At 44.8% G+C, this 17,047-nt stretch overlaps 1 protein-coding gene across 1 annotated transcript in view; it reads right to left on the reverse strand.

Annotated features, from left to right (window-relative positions):
- Positions 1-17,047, reverse strand: part of FNDC1 (fibronectin type III domain containing 1) — a 184,753-nt gene that overhangs the window by 16,266 nt on the left and 151,440 nt on the right. The window contains exon 15 of the mRNA XM_083176230.1: positions 13,313-13,421. Coding sequence (XP_083032356.1) covers positions 13,313-13,421 — 109 coding nt within the window. The remainder of the gene's footprint in view (positions 1-13,312; positions 13,422-17,047) is intronic.

Below are 17,047 nucleotides of genomic sequence, written 5' to 3' on the forward strand. Positions count from 1 at the left end.
GCACCGATCAGAATAAGGGCCCATGTTATGTTGCTTATCTTGTCTCTTTGGGTTTCTCCTGGGAACCTCCAAAATCTAGATCCATAAAAGCGCTGTTTGGCTCTGTATCAGCACCTCCTGGCACAACAAACACTTTTTTAAAATTAAACTTCCCAAAAAAATCCTACTAAAATTAAAGGGGAAAATTTAACGCTGTTTTCTAAATCACCTAGGGCCAGATGCACCAAGCCAATACGCTCCTAACTGGGTTTGAAAAATGACAAGAGCTGATTGGCAGGTAGTTAATCACTCTCCATTGTATCACTTTGTGAAGCTTGGTGCATCTTGCCCCTAGTCCTATAGCAATAACGTTATAATGTTCTTCAAATATTGAAAAACTTTATTTCTCCTCTCTCTCCTATATTACACAGTTATAGGGAGCAAATTAAAGGTACTTCCTTATTTTTCAGGCCACAGCTTACGCCAGTTACTTTAGCCATTTTCAGAATGGCACCATAACACCAATAGCACCTTGCGGGCTTGCTTCGATCGGCACGGTTTGGGCTTGGTGTCTCGCTCCACTTCTTCACCACAGCTTTACACATGTAAATAGTACTGTGGACACAGGAGGGTGGCATGGAACCATGGTGCTGCGGCAGTGGCGTAACTATAAATTTTGCTCCCCCCTGCCATAAAATTTTGCGGCGCCCCCCCCCCCCCCCATGTAAAAAATACAGTGCACTCCGAAAGAGAGACATGTCATCTCACAAGGACCATACACAATAGTAATCCCATTCCAAATTACAACACTCAGTAGCACAACAGAACCAGTGGCGTAACTAGCCATTTGGTACCCTGTGCCAGAAAGGGAATTGGCGAGTGCCCCACCATCACACTTAAAAAAGGAGAGAGCTCTGATGTGCTTTGTTCCTGTTTGAAAATCCTAATAAAAACTATTTGCAAAAAAAAAAAAAAAAAAGGAGAGAGCGCGCCGAAGGCGCGCTGCAAAATGTAGGTGCGATGCTTCATGGGGAAGGGGCGTGGCCATATAAAAATACTAATAACATTGTAATGCCCATTACGCACAGTTACCGACAGCTGCACAACTTATACTGTACATAACAACCACACCAGTTGCCGACAGTAGTAGTATCACAACTTATACATAATGTCCACACCAGTTACCGACACTAGTAGCGCCGCCTGTACATATGCCCACACAAGTTGCAGACAGTAGTAGTGCTGCCTGTACATTTGTCCACACCAGTTGCTGACACTAGTAGCGCTGATTATACATATGCCCACACCAGTTGCCGACACTAGTAGCGCTGCCTGTACATATGTCCACATCAGTTGCCGACACTAGTAGTACTGATTATACATATGCCCACACCAGTTGCCGACACTAGTAGCGCTGCCTGTACATATGTCCACACCAGTTGCTGACACTAGTAGCGCTGCCTGTACATATGTCCACACCAGTTGCCGACACTAGTAGCGCTGCCTGTTCACAATGTACAAAGATGGAGCGCCTCTCAGCCAGCGCTGGGACTCGCCAGAATACCCCCGCTAGCGAGGCGGCGCTCCATCAGACTGGGACGTGCGAGTGTCCCACACGTACACGCGTCCCTTTTCCTGGTGGCAGGGGACTTGAACCCTGCCCGTCTCTGCTTCACGGAGACGGGCAGGTTTAGGGGGGGGGAGCGGAAAGGTGGGATCAGGCGACATGGAGCACCGTAGTAAGGGGACGCATGCGCATCTGGTGCGCGCACGTTCCCTTCCGGCGGCTAGCGGGGGCTGGCGGTTGCCAAATCTACCGCCAGCCCCTGTAAGAATGATGGGCACTCCATCTGTATATATATACATACAGATGGAGTGCCCGTCATTCTTGCAGGGGCTGGCGGTAGATTCGCCGGCCGCCAGCACCCGGAAGGGAACATGTTCCATGCCGCCTGACCCCACCTATACAGTATATATATATATATATATATATATTGTATAGGTGATTAATACTGGTGTAAAAAAAAAAACACACCTCTGCTATTAACAAGTTTGTGACTGGGTGGAATGACTAGCATACCCTCCAACTGTTCCGAATTTGCCGGTACAGTACCGTTTTCTAACAGTCCGTACCGGCAAATTATAATTGTACCGAATGTACCATTTTTTATACATTTATTTAGAGCTGAGCCGGCGTCACTAACTTTCACACACTCTCATGTGCGCCGCGGCTCCTTTTGGCTCCCGGGCCCCTGCTCCGTGTCTGCTCATTATGCCTGTGGTGCAGGTGCACGGCCGCCGGCTCCCTGGCTCTCCCCCACCCGTTCCCAACAGTGCATTGCGCGTGCGACGGTGCCGTGCTTCATGACGTCACGCACCGTGCACAGTCACTCCGGAATGCCCAGCCCTCTCTCAGTCAGCCTTGTTGCGAATCTACCTGAGGGAGAGGGGTGCGGTGGCAGGCCAGCCCCGGTGCGTGACTGGGGGGACAGACATGGCATCGGAGGAGTCTGACTGTAAGTGTGGCTGCCCGCTTAGACTACAGACTAAATAATATAAATCTCCACACAGTGTCTTTATATTATATAAGGAGAGGGATCCCTGGCTACATGCAGAACCTGCAGCACCTGTATATGACAGCAGAGGGATCACTGGCCACATGTAGCACCTGTGTATGACAGGAGAGGGATCCTCGGGTTGTTATTATGTTCTATATAACAGGGACTGGCTGGCAACTGGTGGGGGTCCTCTTAAAAAAAAAAAAAAGAAAAAGAAAGGCACAGTACACATTCGGAAAGGGGGTGCGACCACGCCCACTTTACCCCGTGGGCACGCACACTTTACCCTGTGGCCACACCCCCTTCCCGAATGTGTACTGATTTCTGACCTTCAGATGTTGGAGGGTATGGACTAGGACACTTTCTCTCTCCTGCTGGCTTCTCGGCTCCTCTGGCCTCTCCGAGTCCAGGCTCCAGCGTGTGACGTCACAGTCACACGCATAGGAGCAGCTGAAGCTGAGGCAGGGACCAGCAGACACTGCTGCTTCCCCTGCCTCAGTCTGATTGACACCACAAGGCCGCGCCCCCGGCCACCCGCCCTTCCATTGGATATTTATCCTGCACTCCCTCCCTCCCATTGGGCAACCCACCCGCCCGTCAAATAATATATATTTTTTTTAATGACAGATCCACTGTCATGGCCGCGCCCGTGCTGACTCGTCTGTGACCAGCGAGCGCATGGGCAGCGGCAGGCGGCGGCGGGCGGCAGCGGCACAGCACACATCCGCATACTGTGTAGTGTGTGCCGGACACTCGCTTGTCCGGCACCCGCTCCCACTGAGTGTAGTGTGACAGACTCTCTGTCTGTCACACTCACTTGTCCGGCAACCAGCGCCCTCGCAGCCCCCGCTCCCCCAAGCAGCAGCGGGGGCTGCCTTACGCTATCTCCGCCCCTGTGCTGCGGGTTACACTACATAAGTTCTGTAGCGTAAGCTGTGGCTGCAAAGATGAGGAAGTACCGAAATTAATTCTGGGAGAAAGGAGCGAATTGTTGCATTAAATGAAGCAATTGTACCCTATCTCACATCCTTCGCATATTATTATTATAATTTTATTTATAAGGCGCCACAAGTGTTTCGCAGCGCCGTACAAAGGAGCTTATACACAGCTTAATGAAAAAATTGCACAAAAGTGGTCACTACAATCAGAGCAAGATTAACAATGGGGTGGATGCTCCAGGCCTCCACATAAAAATAGGCTCATCTTCATGACAGCAACCATGCCCCCCTTTAGCAGCGGATTTTTATTACAATGCATACAAAAATTAAGAATCACTATGCAATGTAATAAACATCAGCTGCACTACTGCTGAGAACATTGGGTTGCAACAGCACTTCCACTGTGTCAATTTTACCAGCACAAGTCTCTGGAACCGCCAGCGCAAATATCCAGGCTCCAGTCCAAGCTGCCTGTGTTTCTCCTGCAGTCCTGTTCTGACTAGGTGGATAGACTGCTGCCAGGGACAGAACAGAGAAGGGCAGAGGGAAGGGCACAGCGTTGTGCAGTTTGCTGCATCAGGTAATGTCACTAAACTCATTAGTACAGGTAGCCAAACAGGTGATCAAGCCCAGGGAGGGTTTAGAGAAAAGGTGGCCATACACTACTGGAAAAAGTCATTGGTCATCCAATCCCCCTTGGACCGCCTGGTACCTTCACAGGTTGCAGGATCGTAATCAATATATTGCATGTGGACCTTTTGCATGTGATGTATTGCATGAAGCCCTGTTCCCCGCTGCCAGGAGGGGCTCCCATCGGATCGAATGGGAAGTCAAATACATAAGCTTTTGGCCGATTTAACTTGGTCTGTTGTAAATGGGTGAAATCTGCCGAAATCATTAAAGTGTACAGTATGGGGCCTTTAGTTCCCTCTGAAGAATCCAGACAGGAGGGTTGCTGTCCGGCACCTTTATAAACCATTGCAAAGCACTGCAGTGCCGCAGCCACGCTTACAGCCTCTAAGAATCTTGGGCCCCTAAGAATGTCAGGGCCCAGCACAGGGCCTATGACTCCCCCCTGTTACCTGCCCTGCCAGACAGACACCAGCTGTGGTCGCATGGATGGCCATATATCATAAATATTAAAAGGTCATTTATATTTTAGTAAATAATGACATGTTTGTACTTTTATATATTTAGGTAAGTACAGGGGCATATAGTTTATGAGATATAAATGGCATTGGCCACACCTCCTTACTCATAATATGCCTTTGAATATTTTCAGCTCCATGCCCATGAGGCCCTTATTCCGGCCATACTGTATAAAGTGGTTATTGCTGCAAGGTTTCATCCAGCCCAATGGCTTTGCCAGCAATTGAATTACTGCCATAGAGAAGGTGCTATGACAACAGAACCCTATTACACCCTTTTTATTTTCCTTTTTTATTCTGCATAACGAGAACTGTATCCTGTTTAATTTCAGATGTGTGTGATACTTTTTGGCTTTAACCGAAACTGGATTTTTGGCCCCCGGGGCAAGGCAGTAATTGTTGCTATGGAATTTCCTCCTGCTTGCTGGAACAGGTGGTTTCTCTTGAATAAAATTGCAGCATCATCTGTTATTTATCTTTAGAACTTTCAGATTTTCCCAGTTGCCAGTTTTAGCTTATGGAGTATCTCCTGGGAATGTGGGTGATCTTATTATCTGGATTCAATGAAAGCAGGTACAGTAGGTATGTCCCTTGATATTGTTTTTCTTAAACAGACACACACAATTACTCTTAGGGATCCTTGGATGAACTTGAGCCACCTTTCTTACAAAGCAATGTGGTGTAGTAATTTTGATTTTTAAACAGTTGCAGTCTAATATTACAGACTCCCATTGGGAAATATCGGGGTACTTATGTAATATCTGGGCTCCCATTTTTCTTATGAGACCACGTCCCCTCGCGGGGCTCGCTTCGCTCACCACGCTTCGGGCACGGTGGCTCGCTGCGCTCGCCACACTATATAAAATCAACTCCATGCGTAGTTGGATAGTAGGGGTATGAAAAAATGGTGTGCATTTAACATGGGAGCCCAGATAATACATAAGTACCAATATCGGTAATATTTTCTCAGATCTCTTATTGCTAAACAGATTGAGGAGTTTATTCTGATTCATTCGCAGCAGGGCTGTGGTTGCACGGGGAACGATGTTTTGTACTGCGTATGCACATTTCTGGGTGCACGCACCCAGGACAGTGGACGGCGGGGGTGGATAGGGGTGTGGGGGAGCCCCATTAGCATATGGGAACGGACAGCTTTTCATGGGCGTTCCCATGAGAACACGGGCTTTTATATTTGTGCACCTTCCCCATAAATGCAAGCGAGTCACCCTTGCGAATGCGTGGCACCAGCCAACCATTCACAAGGTGGGGTTTGGTGGACTCGCAGGGCTGCAAATTGGCAGCCTTGCGAATCAACCAGAATAACCCCCTGAATCTCCCCATTTCAACACATAATATCCCCAATCACATATTTTTCTAAATAATATCCTGTGTTTCTAATGTTCAGAGTCTACTGAGCTGCCATCTTGATAGGCAGGCACCCAGGACACATCCTCTGTTAATGTGCCTCTGGAATTGTTGGTTTAATCACACAGGCCACAGAGGCCAGAAAATCTGTATCAGCGGTCACAGACTATAGCATTGGCACACCATCAAAACGTAAAACGCTCATTGCTGCGGGTGTGGTATATTTCACTGACAGTCGGGATTCCGACAGTCATTCCGACAGGGGGAGCGCAATGAAGCCCCTTGTGGGCTCGCTGCATTTGCCACGCTGCCACCTATTTTATTCTCCCTCTATGGGGGTCGTGGACCCCCACGAGGGAGCAGTCGGGATTCCGACGTTGGAGTAATAACTGTCGGAATCCCGACTGTCGGGGAACCGTCCGGCACCCCCTAATGGACTAACATGCTATGGCTTCGGGGACATTGCGACTATCACCACATTCACTGATCTGCACATGTGCTCTGTAGATCAATAACTAATGGAGATGTATGCAAATTGGGTTTCCGTGCATTGCTGAATCAATCATTGTCAATAGACTCTTTCTTTTGACCACTTTATAACAGGTTCAAACACAGAACAAAAAATATTTAACTGTCTGAAACACATGTAGGCTTATTCAGTTAGCCCGAAGCACAAGTGGATTTCCACAAGGCAACCTAGGCACCTCCCTAGGGCCCAGTAGATCTCAAGGGCCCTATAAAGGTATCATGGCCAGCCAAAACATTTCCAGAGGAGCATTGCACGACTACCGTCTGACATCATGACATCAGATGGAGCTGGCCGCACTCCCAAAGTCCCTTTGTTGTTCTTTGATGGGATAAAAAATGACTGTTAAGTAAAGTGGGCAGTCCGTTTATGTTACAGGTATTAAACCTACTTCCAAAAGACCTAGAGCTTGATTCAGATTTGTAGGCAATGCCATGGACGTGCGGTGAGGTAGATGGCTCAAGAGTCCCTGGCAAGTACCAGAGCCAGATATGGACACAATATATGAGCCATGGGGTACATACCAGCATTATACACATGTGCAGCAGTGTGTACTGCTGGAGATTCACTCAGTTTTGATAAGAGATGTGCAGAAAAGGTAGCCAGGTGAGGCACTGCCTCACCTGCCATAGACTGTTTACTCCAGATTTTTTACTATAAAAATGATTAGAATAATAAAAATAAGAATTCAAAATGCCAGCATATGTGCTAGTATAACAGGAAAGTTTGTGCCTCACCTGCCTCACCCCACCGCACGCCACTGAATCCCAATGTTCACACATCGTAGACTGTGCACTCTATCCATGCCGCCCGCATTCAACAGCAAAAATATAGTACTATGGATTGCTGGAGGGCCCCAAACTAGTATCTTGCCTAGGACCCAATGAGGCACCCTAATGCTGTGTATACCCTAATGCTCACACCCATGCCCTCGGCCCAGGATTTGTCTGGAGGATTGTGCTGCTGCGCTGTCCCCAGGTCGTCACACAGTTGCTGCCACTGAGGGGCCAGATTCCGGGCCTGGAATGCTGCACTCTTCTCCGCCTCCAAACTGTTAGAACCCTGCATGTAGCTCTGCCCTGACCGTGATTCCAGGTCCTGCCATCCTCCCAGGCACTAAGGAAGGCCAGCACTCGTGCTGGGGTCCACCTCTGGCTCCACTACTCCCATCTTCTGTGGTTGCCTGAACACAGCCGGGCTCCCACAGCACCTCTCAGGCACCGCAATTCCCTGCACCCCTGCCACATTATATAATAAAAGGTCAGTCAGCTCAGCCTCACTTATTTTAATCTGTTCGGTGCAATCACATAAACATCTCCCCTGAGCATGCAGGTCCCCAGCTGCTGATCCAGTGGGTCCTAATGGCTGTCCCCCAGCTGCAGCAGATGAGGGGCTTAGCACAAGGGGGAAGCCTATAGAGGGAGGCACTACATTTGAATATTATTGTAGGGAAAGAAGCATGTAGTAGTAAAGTGAAGCATATAGGGGGATGCAGTGTAGCTTGTAGTATAGTGGTATAGGGCAGCATGTAGGGGGATGTAGTGTAGTATTTAGTGTAGTGGTATAGTGCACCATGTAGTGATGTAGTCCAGGGGCCACGTGACTGAGATGATTTGCTCAGAAGATGACGCTTCATTTCAAATAGCCGAGAGTCGCCAGAGGCCATGTATCTTAAGTGTCGCAGTGGCAGGGGTTACAAAGCATCGTGTCTCCTTTAAGAAGGATGACAATCAGGTGTGGGCAGTATCTGCTAGTCGACAACTCACAGACGGCCAGTGGCCCGCAGTAGTGCTGGAGGCCGGCCCAGAGTAGTGAGTCCACTGGGGCATTAATTGTAAGAGGCATTACAGTGTGTGGCATAATGTGTTATAGGCATTTCAGTGTGTGGCATAATAGGTAATGGGCATTACGGTATGTGGCATAATGTGTAATGGGCATTACGGTGTATCACAGTCTATAATGGGCATTATGGGATGTGGCATAATGTGTAATGGCACAGTGTGTCCAAGGTGCTCTACCTGGAGCATTGTGTCTAAGGGGCTCTACCTATCACAGTGTGTCTAAGGGACTCTAGCCGGCGCATTATGTCTACGGGGCTCTACCTGGCGCAATGTGTCTAAGGAGCTCTACCTGGCACAGTGTAAATAATTTACACTACTGTGTGATGTAATGTGAATTGATACTATTACGTAGCCATGCCCCTTCCCCAAGAAGCCATGCCCAATTTTTTTGTTTGTTTGAGTGTCGTTTTTTTTTTGCCGATCCCAGTCAGATCCCCCTTTCACAAAGAAAGGCAAATTATTGGGTCAAGCATTTCTTTTTGCTTTTCTGTGTGAAAGATAATATGTAAATGCTTGGGTATACTTATCATAAGAAGTGGATTAATGGATACGATAATGCTAGAATCACTGATTGGTTCTAGACACCATTGTGCACAGTTAGAATTTTTTTCTGGAGGTGCACACCCTAATGTAATGAGCTGCACACGCCTATGCAATGAGGTCTAAATCCACCTCTAAGCCATGGCTAATTCCTGGGGACAGACCTATTCAATGAACAGTGATTACCCAACATGTGAATCCCCCATGGTGAATCTCACAGCTGTAAGTTGAAAGTCAGTGAGAAAACTGGAAAATGTTTGGTTCATGCATGAGGAAAACCCATTGATTCTGCAGTGTACATGGTATCAGTGGTTTTCACATGACAATCCCTGGTTTAGTATGAGGAAAAGGCTATTTAATTGAATAGCATTTCCCCATGCCTTGAGGATTTTAGCCAGTAATTAGCCACAGGTTTAATTGAATATGAATTATTATCCATTTAGAAATCTAGAACAGGAATTTTTCAAATAAAGTCTAACTGGGAGATATTGTAGCTGCACTACTATTATATGTTTCAACATGGATACAATTCACATGGATTAAAGTTGAGAGCAGGGAAAAACAGGAGCAATATTTCACCTGGGCAAACCATGCTGCCATGCAAGGAAAATACTACCCACTTTTGCATGTAGCCCACAAGAACTGGAGACCTACTGTCACACTCTTATACTTCACGTTAAGTTTTTATTTGTGTGGTGCCGTGGAGTGATTTGTATGGAGTGGTTTGGAGGTGCCCCAGAGGTGAACCCTTATAATGTTAGGGACCTGTCTGACAAGGTCACCTTGAGGAGTGGTAGGCAGGATCATTTCAATGGCCAACAATATGCCAAAAGCCTCATTTATATTATATATAATAAATTAAAACTGTATGTATGGTGTATGGTGCACCTGCTATCCTGTTTCTATGTTGTAGTACTAGGTCTCAGCTACAGTAGGTAGCACATCGCATTATAAGTAGCTAGAGTGTGAAGTCCAGGTCCCCTCCCCTTGATATATATTCAATATCATGTATAGGTATACATAAATGAAGGTCAAGACTCCTTAAACCTGGATTTGAACGTAGGGACCTAGCATTTGGTGAATGCTCAGGTAAGATCCTGATACAATTATATAGCAAGTCAGATATGGGGTGAACTTTTTGGGTGTGTAGCGCCCCGGATTGCTCTGTTTGGGCCGCTTTGGGGCACCACCATTTAACAATTATATTACTCTGTGTTTATCATATATTTAACCCTTTCATACATCTATTTGTTCACTTTTTTTAACACATTTAACACTAAGCAGTCACTTTCACTTGCCTAACACTCACTTGCTTCACTGTTATTCCCTTGTTATTTATAATTTACATTTTTTAATCCCATCTTTATCTACTGGAGGGAATGTGTTTATAACTACAGATGGATATCCTCTCATTGTTGCCCAGCGCCCGGCAGAACGTCCACTCTGGTGAGCGCCAGCAGAGAGGGACTCCATTAAACTGGAACGCACGTGTATCTCACATGCACGTGCGTCCCAGTCTCTCGGTGGCTGGGCAGCGGGTCCCAGCCCGTCTCCGCTTCAGGGACACAGGCATGGTTGGGTGAGGGGGGTTGGGGCAGCGGTGGGGACCGGCTCTGGGGGCGGATGAGGCGGCAGGGAGCTCCATCGCCACGGGGGCGCACGAGCGTCTCATGCGCGTGCACCCCCTGGTGGGAGCTGGCGGCTGGCAGGGGATGGCGATAGTTTTGCCAGCCCCTGCAAAGATGGAGCATGCTCCATCTGTATGTATTTGAGCAAAACATTAGAATATACAAGATATGCTGCTTCCAACTAAGCTCTACAACATCTCCTCATTTGTGCTTTAGATAATTCCTTACATTGGATGTAGAACTCTTTGGATACTCAAAATGATTAAACCTTTCTGAACTTCATGCACCTTGTTCTGCTATTAGAATTTTATTGCTGAAACAGGTGACAGTGATGATGATACATTGTCATCCGTCCTTAACAGATGAATATGTGATTACACAAGAGAAAATAAACATTCTGTGGGATTGGCTGCAAGCGTACCAAACAGACAGGCGGATGCGGTAAGTGTGGGAAATACGATATACAATGAAAGGCTTTAAATATTCAATATTCCCTCTCCACAAATAATTCACCCAGCTATTATGGCTTTGGCTATTATTTCACCACTAGAACTTCTTTGATTATGTAGTATACAAACAGATGTCTCGCAGAGCAAACCCAACTGAACACAAGAACATTATTTCCTACAGCTGAAACAGATGGTGCGTTTTAAATCTAGATAGTATAGATTTACTGTACCTTACACAAATTGCAGTAAATCGCTTTGGATTCAGAATTATTCCACATTTAGTTTGCTTAGCATCCAACAAGTAATATCATAAAAGTCACTGGGTGATTTTTTAACTGAGAAAATGTTCTGCAACCTACAGATTCCTGACATCTGTTTCCCTTGTCTGACTTACACTAGGTAGATCTGAATTTATTGCTGATTGAAGTAAATATGCAAAGAAATAGATGTGACAATAACATGTGCTTGTGTCCAAGGTAACTTTTTTATGCAAATGGAATTATAGGGTAGCTTTAAAGTGCTTAATTTAAAGTTAAAAGAGGGTCACAGTTTAATGTTTGGCAGCATTGTAGAGGCAAAAAATGATGGGAGGAGCCTGAAGTAACTGACAATTCAACAGATTTTCAGACTCCTTGAATCACTGACTGAGATTAGAGAAGTCATCAGCCTGATGGTCAGCAGCATGGAGTCGCATGAGAAGGTCAGGACCCACTTTGGGGTCAGGACCCACAGTTTGAGAACCGCTGCTGTAGATCAAGTGGTTTTAGAATTGCTTTGACCACTAAACTTTGAACGACTGACTACTTTCGATTCCAATCCCTCATAATAAAGATTATTTTGGCAAAAAAAATCCAAATAGATTTTATTTTCACCAACTCCATAATTTTCCCATCCCCACTACCTTCGTTGTCGCACATTAACTGACTTCTAGGTAAAGCGGTTAGGGATTCATTTAAAATCAAGGATAATTCCAGCTTGAAGGCTCAAGTTTTCACAATGTCAAAAGCAGATTTCACTGAATGGGTAGATGGCTAAACGTGTAGAAAAATGAAGCATATAAACTTCTAGGGCTATTTATTATTTTTGACTGTGGGCCCCTGAAATCAATAATTTTTCAGCAACTTATTTAACATCTCCTGATGTGACAGTGGCACCAATAAGAGCAAGCAGTATGCAGTAAAGTGACAGTGATGGATACCACTTTTCTGACAGGTTCTGACCAGGTGCATGCCAGGCCATTAGACTACACTTACATAGAAACAACTTGTTATAGTAGGAAAGATGGAGCATGGAGAAGGGATCATACATTTATTTTTCATTGATGCTATCCTCATAGGGACAAACAGGGTAACATTATCTTTAGATGGTCTTCGTTATTAATGTGAAGGAGTACAAGTGGTCAATTTGCCCACTGTCTGCACTATTGATCCCAAGCTTAATTAGTCTTTTTTAATGCATTGGCCAAAAGACTACTGCTAAACCAGTTCCCAAAATTTCTTAAATCATGATACCTTACAGCAGGGCTGGGCAATTGCAGCCCTCCAGATGTTGAGGAACTACACATCCCAGCATGCCTTGCATCAGTTTCAGCATGGCCACATAGCAAAACTAATGCAAAGCATCCTGGGATGTGTAGTTCCTCAGCATCTGGAGGGCCGCAATTGCCCAGCCCTGCCTTACAGTATCAGAATTTAGCTTTTAGAAATTTGGAGGCAAAAGTGACACCATATGGTGTATGCATACCATCCAACTTTCAGTTTGCCTGATGCAGGACCCATAACAATGACACGTGGCCTAGCACGGCCTATGAACACGGCACTTCCTACGAGGCCATGCCTCCATTTTTACAGCTGTGGGGCATGGCCAGCACTCTATGAGCTGCTGGCCACACCCCCTTTCCTTCTCTCCTTTGATTATATGCTTTGTGCATATGCCCAGCACCTGTTCACTGCTGCTTTGCTAGGCAGAGCAGCGAGTGTCAGGGGGTCACTAACTTACCCCCACTGCGGGACACTGCCGGCCACGGGTGGGACATGTCCCGCAAAAATCTGGACATTTGGGAGGTATATGTATATTCCTAGTGCTAGGACACTAAAAAGTTGTCCATTACAGATATATCACAGAAAGCTTAGAACCTTACACATACTGAACAAATTATCTCCCATCATGCAACCTCTCCTGGTTCCACTTTTGCAGAGCTTTATCTATGCTGTTTCTAGCAGATCAGATCAAAAGGTTTAAGAAAGTCTTAAAAAAAATTAAATAAATAAAGATAACCTTTGTACATGTGATGCGAATGAATCTACTAGGACAGAACGTAAGAGAGTAACAGGTTTATACCTTGTGTTTGGTTTCAAATTTTCAATAGGGTAATTTGTGCCTCCTGACGTCCGCGTTGACCACTTATTCCGTAAAAAGTCATCGTAAGATGCACTGTACACGAGGTATCCTGTAGAAACCGACAACAAAAAATATTATTATTTTTCAATTATTAAATTATGGGATTACAATTCAGTTAGTTGGGAAGTAACTAGGTTAGGCAGTAGGTCGACACATGAAAAGTGTCAACGTGCAAAAGGTCAACATGGGTTTTCACTTCTTCATACTTTACCATCTCAGTGGACATGGAGGTGGAATATAATAGTATCCAGAGTGCAGTGTGGCACTTACACTTAAACTAAAAAAATGCATGTTGACTTTTTCGACCTAATGCATGTCAGCACTTTTTATGTGTTGACATACTTCCTTTCGACCAATAGCGGTCGATCTAATGACTGCCAACTTAGACGCTATCACCCTAATGACCCATACCCATGTAAATCATAATGTACCATTGTTTTTACAGAATAATAGAGCAGTACTGTATATGATACTATTCCACCATGTTATCTGAGTAGCTGCTGTGCCAAGTATGTATGCCTAAGACTATCTGCGACCAGGTCTGATACGTTTACGTTAACAAGAGTTTGCACTTTGGGTTGGGGTCTATAGAGGACATTGGTACTTATGTAGTATCTGGACGCCCGATTAAAAAATTGGGTCCATCGCATCACATCGCATGCGACCAAATCGCATGCGATGCGATGGACCTGATTTTTCCATAGTATTCAATGTTAAAATGGACTGAGTGCATTTTAACATAGGATTGTATGGGAAAAAGGGTCCTTTTCATTTCCCCACTATCCAACTACGCATGGAGTTGGATATAAACCTGTGGAGAGCGTAGCGAGCCACCGAGCCCGAAGCATGGCGAGCGCAGCGAGCCCCGCGAGGGGATGCGGAATACTTTTTAACGAATCCGCGTCCGCTCGCCACGCTTCGGGCTCGGTGGCTCGCTGCGCTCGCCACAGGTTTATATCCAACTCCATGCGTAGTTGGATAGTGGGGAAATGAAAAGGACCCTTTTTCCCATAGAATCCTATGGAAAATCGGGTCCATCGCATCGCATGCGATTTGGTCGGATGCAATGCGATAATCGGGCGTCCAGATACTACATAAGTACCAGGACATTCATTGAAAGCAATGAATTCACTTGCATTGAACATCAATTAAAGAGTATGGTGTGGCAGGAAAATGCAAATGCCCCAAACCTACTTTATAGTGTGTATGGAGTAAATGGAACAATTGTTTCCATCCCGATAACAGCTTATGGTCCTGATTCTGGTCTCATCGCTCCCCTGCGTGTTCGCACAGGGGAGCGATGTTTAGCTACTGCACGAGCACATAAACTTTTTATGCGCATGTTCAGCTGCTTTTGCAAGCAGGTGCGGTGAATTGATTATTCGCCGGCCCGTTTGCACATAGCAGTGCGGCGGTGTGGGTGTTCCCATGAAAACGCTGGCCGTTTACATGGAAATTTGCTGGTGATCATCCGATGCCCGCCCTCTTCCCATACAAGGGCACTGCAGATCTAAGACACCAGAGAGTTTCTTAAATCTTTGAGCACTAGAGAAATCATTTGATGGTCGGCGACCATCAAATGATTTCTGCCCTGAACGCAAGCTGCGAATAGATGTTTATGCAAAACACCCATTCGCATGTGTGTGGGTGAAATCTGTATTAAGATGACCCGCAAAGCTGAGAATTTTGTTGTTTGCGGGTGAATCAGAATGACCTCCTAGGAGGAGGAAGCCGCTAACCTACCGCTAACCTACCGCTAACCTACCTTCTAAGGTGAAGAAACGCGTATTGTGGAGCCCCATGCAGCTCGGTAACAATCAAAGCGGTCTCCAACTCTGGGCTGCAAAGCCACTGACTATCTGGACACTCAGTAGTAAGCTCTGAAAAAGGAACTGTGTCCTTTTAAACATCCAGAAAAGACCCATATATTTATAACTGGAACTGGTAACTATACTTCTATTGCCTCATTCTAAAGAGACATTCATATTCAAGCCATATAAGCTGATTTTATATTTCTATGTTATATGTTGTATGTCTTGTTTGTCCATTTTAATGCACTGTTGTAAATATGAAATTTGCTTTTTATATAAAAAAAAAAATTATAGCTATATTGAGAAGTGTTGCAATATTATTAATGTTAGAGTGTAGTTGTGCTTTCTAGGTGCCATTTTTTTTTATTGTCACCAATTTTTCTGACTATTGACCTCCTATATGTATGTTTAAAACAACTAGATGTAATTTTTTTTTAAACAAATGGCTAAAAGGCATTAATATAAAAGAAATTAGGAGAGATGCTGAATCTCTGTAAAGCATTCTTAAGGCATTGAAAATTTAAAATATATATTATATACAAGAACATACAGTTGACGAAAACATCATCAAGATACAATATACTTTACACAATATCTGGCAACCAAACATAATTATGTTACAGTACATGTATAAATTAATACATGTGCTTGAAAAATTAAAATTTGTTTTTGTCATTAGAACAGTGACGAGCCAACTTTCTGTTGAAACTGAAGAAAAAATGTTCCTTTGTTCAAATTTAACAAAGCCTTAACCTACTGTATATTCCTGCACTCACTGGTATCCCAATAAACCTCAATGGGAACAGACAATTTATCAAGCAGTGAAAGCAAAGCTTTATCCAATAGGTAATGATATTCAAAAGGTGGGCATACAGTAACTATGTTTCAAAACTTAGAATCCAGCGAATTCGCCTTATGTTTAATCGAGTATTACTATACCGTATATTTATATGCATTTTTAATGGAAAACAAGTCTACACATTACATACATACACAAAGACTCAGCTTGGTAGGAAAACCTAAAGTCTCCAGCGGCCAAAGTATGGGTCAGCCATTGAAGGTGGTAGGAGTACAATGCTGGGGTGTGGATTGGATGTTGGCAAGTAAAGGCCCCCATACACTATGCGATTTGGGCCCGATTACGGCAGATCGGGCTGAGAAATCAGTGGTAATCGACCCAAATAGCATAGTGAATAGGGGCATTAAGTCATTAGCACAAACAAGTGCAGGTGAGGCTATAGATACAATTTGTAAATGACCAAGATACTGTAACAATTTACAACTGATGCTCCTCAATATCACTATACTAAATGCATCTGCTGTTATTCAGAAGGTAAGAAAGTACATGTACATAATATAAAGCAAAGTAAAAGAATAGGATGATTACATCCATAAGTTGTATGCATCTGGAAAGAATTATGCAACACTTCTCATGAGTTTTATAGATATATATATAGATTTGTTCCTTCATGTTTTAAGAATAAAAGCAAACTGACAGAAGTGATGACATTGTGTATCCTTTACTTATCCTTTAGAACAAAGTCCAAACTCTGAAAGACCTTCTGAGGATTATCTTGAGCCTCTGATCTATTAAAGGTTACTTCCGATACTTTCATAACGTATGGATGAAACAGCAATATGAACCAGAGAACATGAAACCATATTCAAAGTAAAGAGGGTAGCACTGACTCAATTCATTTTCAGTGTTTTAATATGTGCTGCACAGTACATGCTTTGTACTACATTTTTAAGAGAATGTCCTATTCCAAAGTTTGCGAAGGGATGCGGTGGTGGCGTTACGGCGATGGCAGGGGGCGGCAATTTGGTGGGTGGCAGGGCATGCCCTCTGGGACTCGGTAAGCTG

Source organism: Crinia signifera, chromosome 3 (genome assembly GCF_055691185.1).
Source record: "Crinia signifera chromosome 3, ASM5569118v1, whole genome shotgun sequence".
Lineage (NCBI taxonomy): Eukaryota > Metazoa > Chordata > Amphibia > Anura > Myobatrachidae > Crinia > Crinia signifera.